At 29.3% G+C, this 24533-nt stretch overlaps 1 protein-coding gene across 1 annotated transcript in view; it reads right to left on the minus strand.

Annotated features, from left to right (window-relative positions):
• The window catches only part of LOC129616445 (probable elongation factor 1-delta), a 54963-nt gene that overhangs the window by 15877 nt on the left and 14553 nt on the right, over positions 1-24533 (minus strand). Inside the window, exon 3 of the mRNA XM_055532069.1 lies at positions 2145-2216. Coding sequence (XP_055388044.1) covers positions 2145-2216 — 72 coding nt within the window. The remainder of the gene's footprint in view (positions 1-2144; positions 2217-24533) is intronic.

Here is a 24533-nt window from a genome sequence, read left to right on the forward strand (position 1 = left end):
TCACTTACGTTAAAAAGTAAATTTTTTGGTTGTTAAAATCAAAAAATCAAGTTTAAATGATTGATATAAATCTTATCATAACTTCATAAAAAAACATACAGTTAAATAAATTACCTTGTTTTTGAATTTATAAAACAAAAAATTGAAAGTTTACTTCCAGACTATAATTCTATAATTAGTTCTGCATTCAGCATAATAAGGTTACAAGAAAGTGCTTATGATGCACAACGTGCAATGCCTATTAAATTTTGTTGACATTCTTGAAATAGGTGAAACGGTTGAAGGGGGGGCGCACTTTTTAGGAACCGCTTAGGGCGACGAATACAACACGACCGCGCCTGCATAAGTGTGACACATATACATATATATTTTGGGCAATGTGGTGTACATTCATCATTATTCATAATGTCCGATGTAGCCGGATATTATGAATACTGATTAATTGAAAGTACATGGTCCATAGCATAATATATATAAATTAACATTATTTTACGCATTAATTTACATTTGTAAAATAAAATGCAATACACTTTTCTTTATTTTACTTTAAATTCAAAAAAAATTTTTACTTAGCCAAATATGAAAGCCGAAATTCCTCTAATAAAAAAAAAATCGATAAGTTATCAAATAATTTAATGTAAACTGATAAGTAAAGATTTTTGGTGCAACCAAAAATGCTTATTTTTAGATAATTTGATAAACTAATCGCTATCTTTAAACAAAAAATTACTTACACTTTTTTTGTTTGGTGCAACACTCATCTGATAAGTGAGTTCTTTTTAATTTTGATAAGCTTATTGAGATCGATAAGCTTATCATTTTCACTTTTGCTGCAACGAAAATTTCGCAAATTTTTTTGATAAGTTGAAAAGTAGTAAGTGATAAATGGTTGGTGCGATAGGGTGTAGATGTTGCATAAGAAGATAAGAGCTTTGCAATAAATTCTAGAAGCGATTGCATGTTCAGGAAAACCGTGTCCTATTATATAGCCAGATATCCGAATGATTCATCCAAGAATATGGAACATCGAAATAAAAGAGAGATGTTGAAATCCGATGACGTACCAAACCTGTCAGCCCGTGTTGAAACATGAAGCTACCGAAAATTTATAAGTGGCCAAAATTGCATGACTTTTCAGTACCGTAATCAATAAAAACAGTTCCCCATCGAACTATGAAAAGTTGCAGTATCCCGAACTTCACTTAATTTATGAGTCGTACAAGCTGTTGCGTTAATTTCAGGGGAAGCTGTTACGTTACCAACAGACGAAAATTACGGATCTGTTTGGAATTTCAGCAGGATTCGGTTGATTCGAAATCGGCGACAATAACAAAATTTGTGGGCATCATGTCGGGGAGTTTACAGGCCTTAACTTATTTGGACGTAAATATCACTCGAAATAAGCACAAATTTTCGTGAAATTCTTAAAACGGATCCACAATTGATGTCCGTTTGTCCGGTACGATCCACGTGTGTCAAGTACAACCGGTAGTAACTATCATCTGTGCCAAACGACCATGTGTTATGTAATTTTACGAAACTTTTATCCCTTACACTAAAGAAGCTAATTGAAATGGTCAGAAGGGACATCAAGTGGTAAGTTGTCCTAGCACCCACAAACTAAACCAATGCAACAGACTACATAATAAATTGCGATAGTTTGAGGATTTTAAAGGAGGTGTAGAATGGCAATTAAAGGTTGGGAAACTGAAGAACTCCTTATATACAGCGATAAGGGAAGCCTTATATACAGCGACCTCCCTGCATTCGCCAAAAGGGCAATATGCAGCACAACTGTCCTTTCCTGAGATGACAGCTTGAAAATCGATTAAAATCCAATCCAGAATTATAAATCAAATACGTAAGATTTATGGACGAATATTTAAATCTAGACCACATGTAGGCAATATAGAGGCAAGAACTCATCGATACCAAAACCACCCACCTTACAATAGTTTTGGTCAAGCTATTTGCCACACATTTAATCTTAAAATAATCAATATTCAAATTATAATACTTTATAAAATATGTATTAATTTTTTTGAGTTGGTTCTTTGACAAAAAATTCTCAAGTACAGTTTCAGTTCAAACATTAGTAATGGAAAAATTATTTTATTAGTTGGTTGTAAAAATGTGTAACTCACCTTTTCTAAAGAATTTCTTATGTGCTCTCTCGCTTTTACTATTTCAGAGACAAGACTAAAAGTATTGAAATTCTAAAAAACACAAAAAGAAAATAATTTAAATTTCTATGAAAGAAGTGTAATTTATATAAACAAAGAAATAACTTTAATTATATTTAAATATATAATATTATATTTAATTATATTTAAATATAATTATTTAAATATCTTTTGGGTAAGAATCAGTGACTTCAATAATGCGCTCAAGACGTAAATTTTACAAAGTATCAAATTCCAAAAAGTTTAGTAAAAGCTCTTGACAATGTACACTCTTCCTAAATGCGTTTTATACGTAGTGGACACGTAAAATAAAAGTAAATCGGGTATCGAAACATTCGAGCACGTTTTTCTTATACCTTGTCATATAAATGTTGCCAGAAATAACCGATAGAATAAACTAGCATATATTTTCAGCAATAAAGCTCTAGTTATAAATTTTTTTTTCCTAAAATGCAGCATAAAAATGCTATGTTTGTAATGATGTGGTAACGTTTTACAAAAATTAACATTTGAACAGAATTTTAAATTAAAATTTTTAAATAAACGTCAAAGTTGTATTGATGTGGTAAAAATTGTATTCCAAAATGCACGAAAAGCTTTAGTAGTTTTTTTTACAATGTAAAAGAATTGAAAGCTCTGAGACAGTACTACAACCGTATTAATACCGTACTTAAATATTTTTAAAGCATTATTTAGGAAAAAAAAAATTTATAACTAGAGCTTTATTGCTGAAAATATATGCTAGTTTATTTTATCGGTTATTTCTGGTAACATTTATATGACAAGGTATAAGATAAAGTTGGGTCAAACCAATGGTTTGTATTGTAGTACTTTTCCCTTCAACAAGTGAAAATTCTGCTTTTAAATACAGTCTATGTATACCTATCACACTTAAAATTATTTTCATTCATATACAAAACTATTTCTAGGATTGCATATATTTAGGATGATGCATACATGCAGTCTTTGAAATAAAGCAAAAATTAATATAAAGAGGGGTTAACATAATGCTCGATTTTAAGGGTTAATTGTGTGAGTTAAGAAAAATAATTATATTTTTTAATGACATGGAATTTGCCGCTAGCTTTCTGTGTTTATAGAAATTTGAAAACATTTGCGGTTTCGGAAATATAAGGCGCCAAAAATTCCAATTTTACAAATTTCAAGAGGCGATAACTTGAGAAGGGATGGAGATGGAAAAAAATTAAATCTAACAAAATGAACTAGTTGTTAATGTCTATAAGCCCCTAAAATTTCAAGCTTATATAGACTGGGGTCTAGAAGAAAAACGAAATCAAAAATTAGGAAAAAGACTTTAGATAACGGTAAATTTGAACGGCCATTTTATTTTTCTAAAGTTTAACTATAGTACACCGCGCTAGGGGAAGCAAGCCACTGCCTTTCTGCGTTTGCAAAATTTCAAAAATGCTTATGGTTTCATTGCAACAAATAGTTAAAAAAGGCATTTTTAAGGTTTTGGGGGAGTATAACTTCTAGAGGGGGGGAGATAGGTAAAAATTTTGTTCTACGGAAATAAGTTTCTAGTAAAGATCTATGTACATACAAAATTTCAGCTTTCTATCTTCAAAAGTGTAGAAGTTTTGTAAACAGAAACACGGACAGACGGACGGACAGAGTGAAACTAATAAGCACTTTTTTTCAAAATTTTTTTGGAAAAGTGCTAAAAAGCGTGCTCCATTTTCTCGATACCCGATTTACTTTTATTTTACGTCTTCACTACGTATAAAACAAATTTAGAAAAAGTGTACAATGTCAAGAGCTTTTACTAAACTTTTTGGAACTTGATACTTTGCAAAACTTACGTCGTTAGCGCTTTATTGAATTCACGGGTTGTTGCTATTGTAATTTTTGCTATTGTAATTTAATCGCTGCTATTGTAATTTACCCAGCCGGGTAACAGATTCGGGCAGCTGCTATAGAACTCAAATAGATTTTTTCTAAATATTTTAAAAACTAAAAGGGATATTAATATTAAATTTTGCAAAAGGTGAATCCAATTACATTTTGCATATGTTATACATCTCCAAATAAGTGTTATTAATTTCACTACAATTGTACTATTTTACTACATTTTGGAATTCTGTACTACTATACTACTACCAAGCCATTTTTACTACTTTTTTGCCTTTATACAGAAAATGTCATTATTTTGTTTTAATATTTGTTTTGAATATAATTCCGTTATATCGTAACAAAAGTCTTTTCAAGGCTTAAAATGTAATCAATATTTATGTCAGTTAATTTATAATTATAAAAATAAATATAAATTAATAATTAATTATTAAAAATGAATATGCTTCGTTCAACAACTTTGAAATTCATATCATTTTATCTTCTGTTAATTCATTACAAAATTTAAATTAATTGGAACTCAGAATTTAAAAAATTGGGAAAAATATAATTGTTTATATAAACGAAATTTGATTTGAAATCAATTTTAAACAAAAATGAATTCGAAAAGCGTGTGTCAGTTTATGAATGACACATTTTTTAATAAGGTTTTTAATCTTTTATACAAATGTAGTTTCCAAAAAAAAGTTGACGGAAACCTAAAAATATGTTTTGTTATGTAAAATTTTTGTTTTTCTAAATTTCAAAATTATTTTCCAAAAAAAGTTTATATTGTTAATGTTTAATTTCGCACTTTACACACTCGAAAATGAATTGACAGTAACTAGATCAATTTGACATTAAAAAAAAAGCACAAGAGGTAGTTCGTTTGGGTCACTTGATTTTACAAGCACGGACATAAAAACATTTTTGCACCAAGCATTTCCTGCTACGCATTTATTTAGTCAGATGCCTTACTTTTTGCTTGGTGTTAATGATAACCCCAAATTACTAATCTAAAGCTCTCCATACTATTTATTTTAAGACAAAATGCTACTGAAAAACAAGTTGAAATTAACAACACTGCTCCAAATGCTTATTCTATATATTTGGAAAAGTAATAAAACTAGATTAGTGAAACTTGGTAATCTCAGGTCCAATTTCAGGTGACATATATCCCTGAGGTTTGATGGAATGGGTTGACAGGCTTAGGTAGCTGCAACACAATTCTACAAACGAATTTTAAATACTTAGAAAAATAATTAAAATAGATTCATGAAACTTGGCAGTCGCGTGTCCAATTACAGATCACATATATCCCTTAAACTAATTCTGGATAACTCAAAAACAAATTGTTAAACTCAGGTTGTGCGGGGTATAATTCGGTCGATTTATATTGACTGTAATGCTTTTACTTGTTTACCGTTTCTATCTGCACACATTTATTTTACATTCCATATTTCATGTTGGTTATCTAACGTACATATTAATAAACAAACATAAGTTCCAATAGGAAAAAGTGTATAGCCTATTTGATTTAGAAAAATATGTTAACATTTTAGTACTAATATAATCGAAATATATCGGGTATAATTGAAAAGTAAGCAATGCAGCATCGATTTAAAATCATCTAAAAATCATGTACAAAAATGCATCAATGCGAAAAGCACTTATAAGATCTGATGAACAAGAATGTCACAAACACGCATACATTTTTTTTGTAATTTTGTATTAATGCAAAGTTTTTACATAGAAACTGATTTATTATTTTAAATCAATAAATAATAAACTTAATTAATTTTACACCCTCCACTTCGCTTTGGTATGGAGTTTGTAACCACTTGAAGGAGTCGCTTTCGGTATGGACATTATATATACAAGGTTATTCAGAAAGGTATACAACTTATACCATTGATTAGAAGGTCGAAAATGGGTAAAACCGAACTAGGTACGAAATCTCAAGGGTTTTCGAGATACGGGGATTTTGACGAATTTTCACGAAATTTCTAGTTATCTAAGCTTTTTACCGACCGCATTGTGTAAACAATCGGTAGGTTATGTGATGGCAAAAAATTTTGCATATCGAGTTTTCGATGGAAATACACTTCTCCATATTAGGGAAGTGTAAATAAAATATTTTTAGCAACCTGTCGGTCTGTCGGTATGTGTGTGCACGCGTGTATCTCAAGTTCGGTTGAACCGATTTTAATGAAATTTTATATGTAAGTTTATTTCCACCATGGCACGGATTGATCAACTTTTGGTATATACCAGGCCTCGGGAACTGCACTTTTTAGCGGGCCTGTTTTACATTTTTCAACATTTTGAAGAAAATATTCAACCGATTTACTTGAGATTTTATATATAAGCTCAGCTCGACCGTCCGCGAAAATTCCTGTTTTGGAAGAAATCAGGCATCGGCAACTAGACGTTTACTACGGGCCAAACATACACTTTTGTGTATATAAAGAGAAATAATTAACCGATTTCATTGAAATTTAATATATGACCTCCTCATATTAAAGCAATGAACATATAATTTTTTTGGAAAGATCAGGGCTCAAAAACTGATTTGCGGGCCGATTTTACATTTTTCACCATATCTACGGAACGAATTGATGGAATTTCTTGAATTTGATATTTGAGTTCTCGTTGTTACCGAAACTAACTGGCGAGCATTTCAGGGAATTCGGGTAGCACAAAGCAAAACTCTACTAAGAGCCAAATTTACATTTTTCTAAGTATGTTAACTATAAGCTTACTAATGTCCTAAAAATTGGAAAGAAGTATTTAACAGACATTTTTATAATATTCTGTAACACTTTCATTTAACTAGACAATACACAATGCGGTCGGTTATGTGCTGACCACATCAGATTTTTTGATTATAACTTCCGTTCCGAAAAAGGGCTTCAAACAAACATTTTCTAAAAGGTCTAGTTAAAATCAATAAAATCAAAAATAATGAAATTTTTTGGCTTTTTAGATTTTATTGGATCCTTAAAATCTTGACATAGAAAAGGTTTTCGTGCTATATCTTCTGTACCATAAAATATTTTTCAACTAAAATATACTAAAATTAAGGTTTGAGAAAGTGGCCAAAATTCTGTAAAAAAAAATTTCAAAGTTTCAAAAAAGTTAGAACGAAATTCCATGGTTAGAAAAAACTTGATTGGAAAAATTTGATTGACTTCGAACTTTAGTAAAAATTTGATCTTTCCTAAAGTTCGAATGATTGGTATTCCGAAAGTACACAAAATACGCCAACTAGGGTCCTTGTGGTACCGCCAGATCCTTTCCCTCCCACTCCTCATCTGAACCAGCCCGAACCCCACAAAAATCGGTTCAAATTCCTAACACTCACATCCGCTAATCGCCTATCTTCATTACATTGTAACGGGTGTGACCTTTATCTTTAACCACCTGATATGGGCCTAAAAATATCGGGTAAAGTTTTATGTTACTCCCAAATTGGGTGCGCTTAATAGCCACCAAATCGTTGACTTTATATGTGTCTGCTTTTTGTCGTTTCTTGTTGTATGTTTTCAAGTATTCTTATTGAACTTTGTGCCTACTGGACTTAGCTTGTTGGCGCAATTCGTTTCTATCTTCAATAAAATTTTCAAATATTATTTCCTCTAATTGTTTAGCTAGCTGATGATCTTCGAGACTTTTTATGACAACACCCTCCAAATGATGTTTTTTCAATTCTTTGGTTTAAATTTGAATTAATAACTTTCTGAACGTATGGAACATGCACGTACCATTTCATAAGATTGTTGGTGGATATTTTTCTTAAGATATCGATAATCGTTGCATTCTGGCGTCCTATTTGTCTATTACTGCGTGGTACACCTGTTGTTATAGTAACGTGTTGAATTTTGTTCTTCGTACAGCATTCTCAAAAATCATTCGATGTAAACGCTAAAAACCTTTATCTGATATTATACGTCACCAAGTGTTTGATTGTAAAATTATTTTTTTTATAGTACTTCTGTAGTAGCTGTAGTTTTAATTGGTTAAATCCCAGTGAACTTTGAGAATGAATGAAGTATAGTGAAAAGATAATTCTATGCTGTATTTGCCATCAAATCAAAATACCTTGCATACAATTGCTGATAAACGATTTTATTTTAGTATTAATTTTAGGTATGAAATAATCTTGATTTAAAATAGTTGCGACTTTTTTACTGTTTATGTGACCTTGGCCATGAGCATTTTCTATAAGTTGACGTTGAAAAGATTTTGAAACGACTAATAAGTTTGAACCGTTTACAAATTTGTACAAAATATTGTTCTTTTACATAAAATCTTCATATTGACGCTCTTTGAGAATAGCGAAAATAAGTTTACAATATTCGTCGTTTGCTTGCGCTGATGCTGTTTGATGTAAAACAGAATTCTCTACTTTCATGATTGACGGCTTTCTACTCAAGGAATCGGCATGTCTCATAGCAGATCCCAAACCATGAAAAATTTGACAATCATATTCCTGTAACGTAATTGCCCATCTTGCAATGCGCGTTCATATATCTTTCTTTGACATAGTTTTTTGAAACGCTTTGCAGTCTGTAAAAAGGTGTAATTTAATTCCAAGCAAATATACTCTTAACTTTTACAAAGATTTCATAATGGACATAACTCGTGTTCATAACTCGCATAGTTTTTATGCAAAATAGATATTTTGGAACTTATATAAAATACTGGATGATATTCGTTATCATGATTTTGTAATAAAATTCCTCCATAACCTTCAAAACTTGCGTCCGTATGTAATTTAGCTTTTCTAAATCCGGATCGCAAAGCTTTAAGATTGGTTCACTGTATAAAATTCTTTTTAAAGTGTCATAGTTCAGTTTCCTAAAACCTAAATTTTGATTTTTTGCGAAGCAAATCTGAAAAAGTTTAAGCAATTATTGAATAGTTTTCGACGAGTTTCCGAAAGTATCCAATAAGATCAAGAAAACTCCAAACTTTTTCGATGCATTTCGATATCAAGAAGCTTCTAACAGCGTTGATTTTTTCGTCTGCGAGTTTTATGGTATCCTTTTCGATTATGTGACCCCAAAACTTGATAGTTGTACTGGAAAATTTTCACTTAATCCATTTAAAAATTAAGCCATTCTGTTTGGCTATTTCTAAAAACATTTTGCTAAGTTCGAATATTTTCATCTTCATTTAAAGTTGGTATGATTAAATGATCCATGTAAATTACGGCAATATCATCTCGTATTAATTCGTCAAAAACTGTATTAATAAAACGTTGAAAGATCGTTAGTGAGTTGCACAAACCGAACGGATCTTTCAGAAATTCATATTGATTATCAGGCGTAACAAACGAAGTATATTTCCTACTATTTTTATGAATGTTAACGTGAAAAAAACCATTTTATAGATCGAATATTAAAATATATTTTTGCATAATGTAGTTTTTCTAAGCATTCATCAATCAACGGTAACGGACATCTATCCTTCAAAACTTTTGCATTTAACTTACGATAGTGTACACATATTCTATTACTACCATCCTTTTTTGCTATTACTAACATATTGGAGATGCAAAATCAGATCGACTGTGTTGTATTATACCCATACCTAACCATTCTTGTATTTGTAGCTTAACGTCTTCTTTTTTTTTTAGGGCCAGTCTACGTAGCTTCTGATATATTGAAGCTTCGTTTTCTAAAGCAATTTTCAACTCGTAAGTCTTTTTTAGATCTGGTTTACAAGATTTGACCATTTCTAAAAATAATTTCGCTTAACTACATTCATAGACTTTTTAAAATCTATTTTTTTCAGAGCAATTTCTAGATGTGTGCCCATACAATCAAAACATCTGCTTCCCTTTTCTTTATCTGGACAACTATTGCTGAGATGTGATAATGAACCAGAATTTTTGTATCGTTGAATTTTAGAAGATTTAGACTTTTCTGCATGAGTATTTTCGTAGTTTACTTTTTCAAATTTTACGTACGGCTTTTCATATTTCGTTTTTGAATGTTCATATCTTGCGTTTGAATTGTTATATTTTGTATTCATAATACCATACCCTATGTTCATACAGTTATACCTTTGATTAACTACCTGAAAATTTTTTATATTTGAATGTATTCTTAATTTTCGTTTGGGTTCTTCTATTCTTTGGGCTTCAAATAAAACTGTTTTATTAATGATTGCTCATCTATCGTGCTTTTATTTGCAATTGTTTTCATAACGTACAAACACTTAATAAAACTTTCAGAAGATCTCTTCTTACGCTTTTTCAACGTTCCATGATCTTCAATGCTAGTTGACGAGTCATCGAATTCATCCGCTAATAACTTTTTAAATTTCGTAAACGTATTAATTCCAGCGTATGCTTCTACGGCCAGTTTAGCTGGATCTACTAATAATCTACCTGGTACATGTAGATGTGAAAGTACAAGTGAATTTCGCCCCAATTACAAATGGTAGAAATTGTTCAAAATATTTTATCCGTCCTAAGGATAAAATTTCTCCCTGATTCTCCAGAAAAAATTGTCTGATTTGTTGATTGAAATTTCGTTCTTCTCGTGACTTGATGCATTTACTATATCGCTGGTTTAATTTTTTTGACGTATCGTTTCTTTTTGTATCTTGGCTTAACTTTTTTGACGTATTGTTTTCTTTTTTTTTTAACTTTGCTTTCTCTTTCTTTTTTTTCTCAATATCTTAGGTTTAGTTTTTTAGTTTACTCTTTCGATATCGTTTTATGTGAATTAAGTTTAATGATGTATCGTTTTATTTAATTTTTGACTTTTATTCTTGACGTGTCTTCTAATTTTATTTTAATATCTCTGCTGTATACTTCAACGTAACATTTAATTTTTTGGAATATCCTTCGATTTAAAAGTTTTAACGTGTCGTATTATTTTAATTGTCGGAATTTTATTTTATTTATCTTTATATTTTGATGTAACGTTTTCTCTTATTTTTTGACGTGTCGATAATAACATAACTTTATATCTTGTCGACTTATTTTAATGACGCGATAATCTTGACGTAACATTTTATTTTACTTATTTTGATGTATCTTTTTGCTCAAGGTTTTTTGACGTGTCGATTTATTTTAATAATGTAGCTGTAATCGTGACGTATCGTTTTATAAATTTTTTGACGTATCTTTTATTCGAGGTTTTTTGACGTGTTGATTTATTTTAATAACGTGGCTTTAAATCTTTTTTAAAACGTAACATTTTGTTTAATTTTCCGACGTGTTTTCATTTAAATTTGACATATCTTTTTTCCCAATTTTTATGAATTTTTCGTGACGTATCGTTTTGTTTTAATGTCTTAGGATTGTATTTCGACGTAAATTTTATTTTAATTTTAACGTATTGTTTTACCTTAATTATTTCGACGTATAATTTTTTTATTTTATTTAATTTCTTAGTTTTAGTAACCATTTTATAATTTAATCTTATTTCGTTTGGACGTAATTTGATACCAAATGTAAACTTGATATCGGTATTTATTCAATTTGATCTTTGAAATAGTTGAATTGTGTTACCTCGTATTATATTAATAATTTCATTTATTTTGAAAATAAAAAAAAATCAATTTCAAAAAACTATAATTTATGGTAATGTGCAAGTTTATCGATTTTCTTTTAAAAAAAATTTACTCATCTAATATTAATACTGATACATAAAATATTACTTAGATACTTGCATTACCGACAAGATTTATTATATATAATTTTTCTTTTACTTTTTCCTTTTCTTTCTTGTTTTAACGTGTCTAAGTTCTAAGTAATTCAGAGAAAGATACAATTACAAATTAAACTTTGTGTTGTTTTTTTCTTTGGTCGTACGACTTCTACTATTTACATGTGTATTAGTAAATTCTTGCAGCAATTATAAACAAATGTAACTGTTCTTTAAATTGAAAATACCGTGTTAAAAAAAATTGAGCTTTACAATATGTTTTTTTTTTTTGTGCTTTTTAATGAAAATATTTTAAATTTAAAAACGAGTAAAAATTATTTTTATGCAGGCACACCTGCTCAATTTTTTTCAAAGAATGTACATAACTGTTCTTTAAAACGCTTTCGTAAAATAACTGCTTCAATGAATTTTCAAAGTTTCGAATTATTTATTACAAAATACTTTTATTTTAAAATATTTACTCTTTTCTTTTACTATATTTTCCTAACTTATCTTGCCACAATAACTTTGAAGCCTAGCTTTTCTCGTTGCCGTACCATTTCGTCCTACCTGGTTACTATATCATTGCATCTTATTTTAATTCACGTGAGGACAAACTTCTGACACCATTTATGTGGGAGATTTGACGGTTCCTTTGCGTCCAAAATAATACTGTTTAGTCTTTAGTTTTAATAATAATTAAGCTTTATTTATACATAAAATCTTTTGAATTTAACAATTTTAGCGAAAATTATGATGTTAACGAAACAAAAGCAAAATAAGAAATGTCTATCTCTATGTATTCTATGTTAGCAATAAAATGCTATTCAAAATGTCTAATAGCTGCACCAAAATTGTAAAGGATTGCTTTGAGCGTTAAATAGTATGACAGCTACCACACATACATGACTATGTACTTAAAATTTTTGCGAACTTTTCTAAACTATCATATTTTTTTTTAAATTTTTCCTAAACTCTTATAATAATATCATCTGTTATATATTAAAAAAAAAATTTAAACAAAATAAAATAAAAAAAAAATTTTTTTTAAAATCCAAAAATAGAAAAATACGACAGTATCCAGACAAACGTCGATTTTATAACCTTCTGGTTATCAGACTACAACGCTACTCACCAGGCTACGCAGTACCTTCAATTTGTCTTTAAAATTCTTTACTTTATTCATATTTTGTATAACTCTTAAAAAACCATCCTATTTTACATTATATAAATAACTCTACTTCTCAAGTATCAAAAAGTACGGGTAGTTCTAGAAGAGCTAGCGACCTGGGACAAAAGGCATTAGATAGGGTTTTGACTCTAGGGTCCCAGAAAAAGCAGGAATTCCACTCAACCTCCCTCTTCACCACCTCTCAAGATGCTTTATGACGGCTTTTTAAAAAATGGTACTACATCCTCCAAGGGTAATTTTTATTTACTTTTGGTACTCGTAGTATAAGTATTTTACATAAATTGTGTTTTGGAAGTATGAGTTATAACAAGAAGTGAACACTTCCTCCAGAAAATTTATAATTTTACTAAAATATTTACACCTTTATAATTTTACTAAAATATTTATTACGAAGTACTAAAGAGAATATTAAAATATTAAAATTTAATTAGCATGAGAATATAATACAAAAGTTACCTTTTGTATTATATTATTTATATTATGTACTTTTTTTTAAATTATGTACATATGTGATTACGTGATGTGATTAATATTCTTTATTTTGTATTTTCTTTAAGTTTTTCTGAACTAAGGTTTTACTAATATGTTTTAATTTTAGTTGAATGGATTGGACCTCACTACAAAATATGCGTACGATATTCTCTACCTCTGTTAGATATGGTATGGAAAGGAGTTCACTACGATTTTATTTTACTTTCACATTTTGTTGAAAATTGTGGCCAGTAAACTGTTTTATATATTGCAGTTTGTGCAGAAACGTCAGCAGATTTATCATATTTAAGTCTCGATAATTTATTATTCAGCCTTATTCTACTAGACGCGTCTCACATAAAAATGTGTGAATGGGAGATTTACTATTCTTCTAGACGCATCCATTAAAAGCGTCCATTATGTTATTCTACTAGACGCATTTTTGAAAAATTGTCACATTTAGTCGCATATATGAATTTTGTTGTCGACAGGGATATAAAGATTGCTGAAAAATAAAATTTAAATAAAATGAAGAAGATATAAGTATAATTAGATATGTTAAAAGCAATATTAAGTAATTTTATTAATTCCAGTGTAAAAGTAACCAACCGGCAGTTAAAATTTTAATCGAGTTAATGAAAAGTTCGTTTTCCTAATTTTCTTCATCACTTTTATCACTACTTTCACCCAAAAACAAAAGAAAATTCGAAAACATTTTTCTTTCTCTAATTTACTACTCGTATTTGTTTTTTTATACTTTTTTCTGTCACCAATTTATTTAAAAAACAATTTTCTAACTGTTTTACATCAAAACATTTCGAGTCTAGCTTCTTTTGTTACATCACATTTTGCGTCTAGTGGAATACCAAAAAAAATTTGAAACGTCTGTAACATAAGGGGGCAGATTGTATTCAAAAATTTTCGATGCTACGCAAATTACGTCATAAACAGACAAAAATATGTCTTTTGATTTTTGAATGAGGAGCAGAAATATTCAAAAAAGAGAGCGATTTTCAAAAACGTAGAGCCGATTCCTATATTTCATACAAAAAGCAATTTATTATCGTACGAATTCAAAAACTTTGGACAATAATTATGAACAAATTAATAAATTAATTCGCATTAAAAATATCACAATAAAAACATAAACTTCAAATAATATATTTTACATGAAACTTCATATACGTTTATACTTTTTTTAAAGTTTAGGCTGTAGCTATGATGATCAGAAAATACCTTAAAATATTAAAAAACAAGTAAAAACGTTTCAGTCGGTATAAACCGATTGAATTATACCCTGCACCTTTCGTTATTGTGTAGCAATTACTCGAACCTGTGAAATCATTCTATAGAAATTAGACATCTAATTTCTAATTAGACATCCGACTGCCAAGTTTCATGAATCTGACTTTATAATTTTTCCAAATATTTAAAATTAGCTTTTGGAGTTGAATGGCAAGTACCTGAACCTGTCAAGCAATTCCATCAAAATTTCACAAATATATCTGATCTATAATCGGACACACATCTGCCAAGTTTCATGAATCTGACTTTATTATTTTGCCGAATATAAAAAATTTGCTGTTGGAGTTGTATGGCAGCCACCCGAACTGGTGCAGCTGTCCCATTATAATTTTTGGAGCATGTGTAGAACATAATTGGACACATGTTTACAAAACATTACCGAACCCGAACCCGTTGTACGAATTAGTCCAATAACAATAGGGTTAGTCCTTGGCACAAAAGAAAAAACTTGTGAAAGCTTGGTGTCGATTGCATTATCCGTTTTTGAGTTATCGTGCGATCGGACGGACGGAGGGATGGACGGACATGTCTAAATCGACGCAGATAACTCCTTCAAGTAGTTACAAACTCCATACCGAAATTAATATACCCTTCACAAAGTGCAGGGTATAAAAAACACTAAAAAAAAGACTCAACACAAATTAACAGAAGAAAATTTTAAAAGTAAATTAAAGAAAAAAAAATATCTAAAAAAAAAAACTAGAATAACTGTCATTATTAAAAAAATTAAAAAAAAAGAGAACAAAAACCAAAAAGAAAACTAGGAAAAGGAAAATGTGTATTTAAATCATAAAAATATGTCTAGGGTATTACAGTGCATTGGTAGTAGCCAAAGTTATTATCATAGCAAATGCGCAAAGTTTCTTATGAAATTTTTGGTATGGTCAAAGCAGATAATTTAACATGTCTGTAATTGGGATTGATGTTAATTCGATCGATGGTGAATATGAGACTAAAGATGAAGGAAATGGCGCAACACATAAATTATCAACCTTTGATTCGAGCATCTGCAGTATTGAAAAAATGACTAAATATTTTCATTCATCAATGATATGAAAGTTGTCGTGGAGTCAATTTCAAAAAAAAATTTGATTTGGCTAGAATAATTTATTTCTTTATTTGTGCTAATTTTGCATAAATATACAATTTCTCCTATTATCTTTTGAATGACTCATATCTCGAGGAAAATTCATATTTTCTAAAATTTATCAACATTTATTTTGGGGATTTTATTATTGTTTTGGCTGGCGATTTTTTTTATTTTTTGTAGTTATTTGAAATGTCGTCTACCACATGTACAAAACGTTCGAAAAACGTAGAGCGGATGGTTCTATTCAATACGCTGAGCGTAAGGAAATATTACATTTAACATGTGCTAAAATTACCCAAAATGGAATATACATAGTGAAAGCAAACAACATTTTATTCAGATGTATTAACTGCAACAAAAATAGAAAACTCTCACTGTTCAATGATAATATTCCTGTTTCACCATGAAGTGTCAAAGTCTGCACAACTTGGAAATCGCAAAAGTATTGGAAGATAATAATAAGAAAATCAAAGAATTAAGAAAGGATAATGAAATATTAAAAAAAAATTAAGTATCTGGAAAGGAAAGTGCATAGTTTGGAAAATTACAAATTTAAAGGTTGCATTGATATTATTGGTGGGACATATTTAACTATACAAAAAATATGAAACAAAAAGTGATTTCTCTCTTTGATGAAAATAAGAAATTTAAAATTAATGAACAAGACATCAAATCTTTGTCGATTAAAAAAATTGGAAATAAAAACAAACTACATGTTAGTATTGTTTTTCTAAAATTTTTTCTTTAAAAAAAAAATGTTTAACAATATTTAATAATTTTTATAAAAAGGATAGGATTTTTAATGCAGAAATTTTTGTAAAAATTTAAATGGTAAAAGTAAATATATATTTAAATGAAAGTTTATAATATTATTATCGAGCTGCATTTAATAAAACACGACAAGCATGTAAAGAAAAAACCTTTGAGTATTTATGGCCCAACTTTATTCCCAATATACAATTTATATTAGGAATAAAGTTGGGGCAAACCAATGATTTGTATTGTAGCACTTTTTCCTTCAACTAGTGTAAATACTGCTTCTAAAAACAATATATAGGTATATTTACTACACTGTCAAAATTAGTTTCATTGATACACGAAACTATTTCATTGAGGATTGCATATATTTAGGATGAGCGATTTATGCAGTCTATGAAATAAAGCAAAAATAAATTTGAAGAGGTGTTGACATAATGCTCGATTTTAAGAGTTAATTGCGTGAGTTAAGAAAAATAATTATATTTTTTAATGGCATGGAATTTACCGTTAGCTTTCTGCGTTAAAGAAATTTGAAAAAGCATGCGGTTTCGGAAATATAAGGTGCCAAAAATTAAAATTTTACGAATTTCAAAAGACGACAACCTGAGAGGGGGTGGTGATAGGAAAAAATCTTCTTCTAACCAAATGAACTATTTCTTAGTGCCTAAAAGGTGTAAAAATTCCAGACTTTTATGACCTGTTGTCTAGAAAAAAACGACATCAAAAATTACCAAAAAACGGATTTTAGATAACGGTAAATTTTAGCGGCCATTTTATTTTTTTAAAGTCCAAATATCCAGAAGGCATCTACTATTTTTCTGTGTTTGCAAAATTTTAAAAATACTTATGATTTCACAACAATAAATAGTTAAAAAACGAGAAAAAATATAGTTGACCGTGTCAACTCTGTGATACCCGTACGAATTTGTTATCCTACACAGACTATGAATTTAATTGACTATGGGACAGACTATGGGACAGACTATGACTTTAAATTGTCGTATTACCATATTCATTCATACAAAATTTGAGACTGTGTTCAATATTTTCTAAGATATGGCCTAACTACTGTTGAAATTGTAAGGCTGCTACTAGAAAGAGCCAAGCAATTTTGACGAGTTTTATCAGACACATTGGCCCTACTTATAAACTTACTTGCGCGAAATTACAATACCACAGCTTTCATAGTTTTTAAGGTATAGTGAAATAAATTTTGAAGTTGTATGACAGCTACCCGAACCAGTACCGCGATCATATCCAATTTAAATGGGATTTTGGGATTGAAGTAAGCTCAATTAGTTTTTGAGTTGTCGTTGGGACGCACGACCCAGAATTCGATACTACAAAAATCAAATCGAATTCGAATATTCGATCAAAAACGTACACTTGAGTCCATTTCTCAGACCATTATTTCTTAGCGTTACAAACGGTAAGACAAATTTAGTATATCCTTCGAATAGTTTTAGATAATAAATATATCCTTTTTTAGAGGGGCGGAGATAGGTAAAAATTTTATTCTACATATAAAATTTCAGTTTTCTATTTTCAAGGATGTAGTAGTTTTGTAAAAATGTGCACTGCGATTTTTTGGAAAAGTGCTTAAAAATGAAGGAAATGAGCAAATTTTTAATATCTTTGTAAACTTTATATTGTTAATATTTTAAAACTACTATGATTAATACTCAAATCAACTTTCGATTACCTTAATTTTAAACATAGTGTAAACTCAAATATTATCAATTTCAATTTTTAGTTTTATCTATCAGAATATTATAAGTTTGCAAAAAATTTTGATTCTCTTGAACCTCATATTATATTTTGACTGAAATATGGATATAACAACATGAATGTGCAAATTTCCTTATTCCAAATTATATTTTTCGAGCAACATCTAATCAAACTTAAGCTTCTGGGAACGTGGCAGTGTTTTACATAAAGAATTTAAAAGTTAAAAATTTTCATTACAATTTGAATTCTTGTGATATTTTAAGGATTTTCTGTGATATTAATGGTACAAATTTCGTGTTAATTTGCTTTTAATGGTACAAATTAGGTATAGTTATTTGCTTTTATAGATGATCTCCTCTAGCTTAGATTCGTAAGTATTTGGTTTAAAAATAATTTGCAGTATATGTGTGAAGTCCTCGAAATTTATTAATAAATATAATTCATCACTCTATGAATTCATTGAACTTTTCTTTGATATGCATTATCATAATAATAGTAATTCTATCTTTTCTTCGAAAGCACATTTCGCATTGTTATGGACGTAATGAGTTAGGGTGACTTTCGTATTGTAAAAAAAAAACAATATTTAAACCGTTTTTAAACTGTGTGAGCTTTTAATGTGAGCTTTTAAATCTTTTTACCAGATTGCCAATATAATACAAATTTGACTAATTACTTGCCTAAAATTTAGGCGAATTCATTAATCCAAACTAAAACCAAAAATTCATATTGGCCAAAAACTTCATTCGCTTCGCCGATCATAATAATGGCTTGTATGTATCGTTTATTCACGATTTGTCATTTTAATTTATTCATTTTATAATAACCTGACGTTTAATACCAATTTGACACCCAATATTCTGTTTTAATCAGTATTGTCAGGTTTACTTCACATTTAACCTAACAATCCAATTTGCGGCGGTATATAAAACTAACATTTGGCACAATGCGTTAAATATTTAATCAATAGAAAAATTTTAATAAGTTTTACATTCAGTGCTTTTACATTTTAGCACCGCTAAAATTATTAAAAATTAAAGCCACGGATGGACAGAGTAAAACTAGTAAGAACTTTTTTTTAATTTTTTTTAATATTGTTGTTGCTGGTTTGCCACCTAATATCTAAGATAGAAAAAATTAACGCAAACATTGAAATTACCCATATTGAAAAAGTTTCACCAATTCATAAAGGTGTATTGAATAACAGAAACATGAATTCGCTATATTTAGTTGAACTACTATATCAGAATTCTCATATAAGAAAAATTCTCATATTTTTCAGCGGAACTAAATATGGCGTAAGAAAACATCAAAAAAAATTTTTTCACCATCACTTGTCACCTTTTCAAGCTAAACTATATGGTGAAGCAAAAATTATCGAATACACCTGCGTCAAATAAAGGAACCCAAATTGTAAAAAATTTAAAATTTCAAGAATATCAGGTTTATTAAAACAATTTTTATTATTAATAAATAAACTTTCATTAAGAAATAAATTTAATTTAAATATAAAAATTAATACTATTAATTTAATAAATATTAATAAATTCCACTCATTATATATTTTTAATGAATATATTTGTGAATATTTATTTTTCTTTTCCAAAATATTATCATTGCTACAAAAATACAAATTTTACATGTTTATTATTATAATTTACTAACTTTTATATCCACATATATAATATTATATATTTTTACGTACAAGTAGATTGTTTTCAAAGAGTAGAAACACTAAATCAATGTTTTTTGATAGTTTTAAATTTTATATAAATATTTTTGACTTCTTACATATTCATTTTACATTTCTTTTTAGCACTTTTCCAAAAAATTTTTGAAAAAAAAGTGCTTATTAGTTTCACTCTGTCCGTCCGTCCGTCCGTCCGTCCGTCCGTCCGTCCGTCCGTCCGTCCGTCCGTCCGTGTGTCTGTTTACAAAACTTCTACACCCTTGAAGATAGAAAGCTGAAATTTTGTACGTACATAGATTTTTACTAGAAACTTATTTTCGTGGAACAAAATTTTTACCTATCTCCCCCCCTTTAGAAGTTATACCCCCCCAAAACCCTAAAAATGCCATTCTTTAACTATTTAGTGCAATGAAACCATAAGGATTTTTCAAATTTTGCAAACGCAGAAAGGCAGTGGCTTACTTTCCCTAGCGGGGTATACTAAAGGTTAACTTTAGAAAAACAAAATGGCCGCTCAAATTTACCGTTATCTAAAGTCCGTTTTTTCCAAATTTTTGATGTCGTTTATTTTCTAGACCCCAGCCTGTAGAAGCTTGAAATTTTATGGGCTTTTAGACATTAACAAATAGTTCATTTCGTTAGAAGAAAATTTTTTTCCATCTCCTTCCCCTCTCAAGTTATGGCCTCTTGAAATTTGTAAAATTTGAATTTTTGACACCTTATATTTCCGAAACCGCAAGCTTTTTCAAATTTCTATAAACATAAAAAGCTAACGGTAAATTCCATGAAATTAAAAAATATAATTATTTTTCTTAACTCACACAATTAAACCTTAAAATCGAGCATTATGTTAACCCCTTTTTATATTAATTTTTGCTTTATTTCAAACACTGCATATATGCGTCATCCTAAATATATGCAATTCTAGAAATAGTTTTGTATATGAATGAAAATAATTTTAATAGTTTGATAGGTATACATAGACTGTATTTAAAAGCAGAATTTTCACTTGCTGAAGGGAAAAGTGCTACAATACAAACCATTGGTTTGACCCAACTTTATTTATTTTAAATTTATTTTTTTACCGACCGTATTGTATATACAACAGGTAGATTATGTGATGGCAACAAATTTTGCACATCGAGTTTTCGATGGAAATACACTTCTCCATAGTAGGGAAGTGTAAATAAAATATTTTTAGCAACCTGTCGGTCTGTCGGTCTGTGTGTGCACGCGTGTATCTCAAGTTCGGCTACACCGATTTTGATGAAATTTTATATGTAAGTTTATTTTCACCATGGCACGGATTGATCACTTTTGGGATATATCAGGCCTCAGGAACTGCACTTTTTAGCGGGCCTGTTTTACATTATTGAACATTTTGGAGAACATATTCAACCGATTTACTTGAAATTTCATATATGAGTTTTGCTCTACCGGCCGCGAAACCTCCTAACTTTTGGAAGAAATCAGGTGTCAGCAACTGGACATTTACTACGGGCCGAATATACATTTTTGCGTATATAAAGAGAAATAATAAACCCATTTTATTGAAATTCAATATTTAAATTCTTCTCCATTTAAAATACACTTCTCCATAGTAGGGAAGTGTAAATAAAATATTTTTAGCAACCTGTCGGTCTGTCGGTCTGTGTGTGCACGCGTGTATCTCAAGTTCGGCTACACCGATTTTGATGAAATTTTATATGTAAGTTTATTTTCACCATGGCACGGATTGATCACTTTTGGGATATATCAGGCCTCAGGAACTGCACTTTTTAGCGGGCCTGTTTTACATTATTGAACATTTTGGAGAACATATTCAACCGATTTACTTGAAATTTCATATATGAGTTTTGCTCTACCGGCCGCGAAACCTCCTAACTTTTGGAAGAAATCAGGTGTCAGCAACTGGACATTTACTACGGGCCGAATATACATTTTTGCGTATATAAAGAGAAATAATAAACCCATTTTATTGAAATTCAATATTTAAATTCTTCGAATTAAAACAATGGACATACAAATTTTTTGGCAAGATCAGGGCTCGAAAACTGATCTATGCTCCGATTTTACAATTTTTAGCATATCTACGGAACGGATTGATGGAATTTCTAAAATTTGATATTTGAGTTCTGGCTGTTACCGAAATCAACTGGCGGACATGTCAAGGAATTCGGGTAGCTTACTAATGTCCTAAAAATTGGAAAGAAGTATTTAGCAGACATTTTTATAATATTCTGTAACACTTTCACTAGACAATGCACATTGCGGTCGGTTATGTGCTGATCACATCAGATTTTTTTTATTTGCAAAATCACACTTTACCAAATTATTGTTAAACTAGCTTAATATTAAATTTTTTCATATATTATGTTTTATAAAATAATTTTTTTAATGCTTTATTCTGAAATATTTTCTTTTTCTTTTTATAAAATTTTGGAAATTGGAAGTGATTTTTGTTGAGAATTTTGTAAAATTTTTTTAAAACATGAAATTTTAAAAATTCTTCTCTCTTATCAAATGTTGAGCAACATTTTACCTATGAGTACTTTTGTTTATATTCAATAGGTCCAATTTATTCCATTGATTATAATAACATAAAGGCCAATTAAATTATTAAACATTATGCAGTTGTTGAAACCTTGATTTTATCTCTTTTCACACGGATGATTTGTATTTACTACAAAGGTTGCGGAACAAACTGAATAGTTTGGATTTTTCAAACAGGAGACAGACTTTTGGCGGAACGGCAATTTTTGTTAGTGAAGATATAGCTAGTAACCGGAAAATATTTTGAAGGGGATCCCGCAGGATACATTTCTTGATCTATTTAATATTTATTCAAATGGCCTGTTATATAAGTTTGGGGGGCTAATTACAGTCGTATGCGGACGATGCAATACTTAAATTTAAAACATGATATCCAGTTAATTGAGAAATGGTTGGACGCGCAACGTTTGCCGTTAGGTATTTGAAAAACAAAAATTTTTCAAATACACAATTTTCTACCACACAATTTATTTTAGAAGGGCTAAAGAGATAAGACAAAAGGCATTAGATAGGGTTTTGCCTCTAGGGTTTAATCTGACATTGGAGCTTTTAAGCCCCGAGATAGCCCTATTTTAAGACTTTCTGTAAAAATTTTTGTATAAAAAAAGCACGTTCTCTTTTATACTTTATGTTATTAGAAACACAAACCAAGAAATATATAATATTCGAAAATACAATAATCTCACATATTTTTATTTCAAAAAATCGAAATAAGCTTAAATAATAATGTCAACTTTCATCAAAGACATCAGATGTTTTGTGGCATCTGAATATTAATGCTTCATTTGTTATTGTGTTGAATATTACGTTTTTATTTTACGTTAGCAAATTTTAAGATAATATATACACAACTTATGTACGTATGTACTTAAAATTTCATTTTTATTATTCGAACGAAAAACTGTTAAATGCTAAATTCTAATACATTCATATGTACATAAACTTTTATTTATTTGAGAAAAATTAATTCTATATGTTCACCTACAATTTTGAATATTATTCAGTTCATACAGGAAGTTTTACAAAAAATCGTTAGGAAGCTTAAAAACACAGATAAATACATGCTTATGCATATGTACTTAATACATACATAAGTACTTAAAATTTTTGCGAATTTTACCAAACTATTATAACAATATTTTATTGGAAATTTTTCTTAAAACTTTTATTAATATATTTATCTGTTATATATTAAAAAAAAAATAAAACAAAAAATTTAAACAAAATAAAATAAAAGCAAAAATTTTTAAAATAATTCAAAAAAAGAAAAGCACGACAAGTTATTAAGGTTGGTTATAAGAGTACCACGACACCCACTAGGCTACGCAGTACCCTGAATTTATCTTTCTAATCTTTTATTTTACTAATATCTCGTATAACTTATCAAAAACCATCCTATTTTAGATTATTAATATATAGCTACTTCTGAGATGGGAAATATTACGAGTACTTCTAGAAGAGCTAAAGATATGGGACAAAAGACATTAGATAAGGTTTACGAGTGGGGTCCCAGAAAAAGCAAAAATTCCACACACTCTTCCGACATACCACGTGTCCGCCTTTTGCAAAATAGTACTACATCTCATGGGGGTAATTTTTATTTACCTTCGGTAGCATAAATATTGTATATAAAAGTTGATTTTCGGAAGTGTGAGTTATAACAAGAAGTGCTCCCTTCCTTAAGAAAATTGCTAAAGTAAATAAAATCTACATTGTTTTATAATAAATATGTACGTACGCATTTAGTTATGTATTTTTTTGGCGATCTGCTGCAATATGTATTAGTAAGCAAAACATAAGTGTACATTTAATAAGAAAATGTTATTTTATTGTATTAAACTTTTACAAATAGGGTATTTTCAAAAAAACACTTAGGGGCGTAAACTCACTGACATTTATTTGCATGGATAAAGCTTTTTAATTTCATTTTAAATAAGAAAAAAACAAAAAAAAATAAAAAAATCAAGAAAAAAATTGTTCATCAATTATCAATAAAAAAAATTGTTCATCTGACAATTCGCATTTTTCAAGGTTCGTGAAATTCGGA

This window comes from Condylostylus longicornis, unplaced genomic scaffold (genome assembly GCF_029603195.1).
Source record: "Condylostylus longicornis isolate FDR11 unplaced genomic scaffold, ASM2960319v2 ptg000209l, whole genome shotgun sequence".
Taxonomy (NCBI): domain Eukaryota; kingdom Metazoa; phylum Arthropoda; class Insecta; order Diptera; family Dolichopodidae; genus Condylostylus; species Condylostylus longicornis.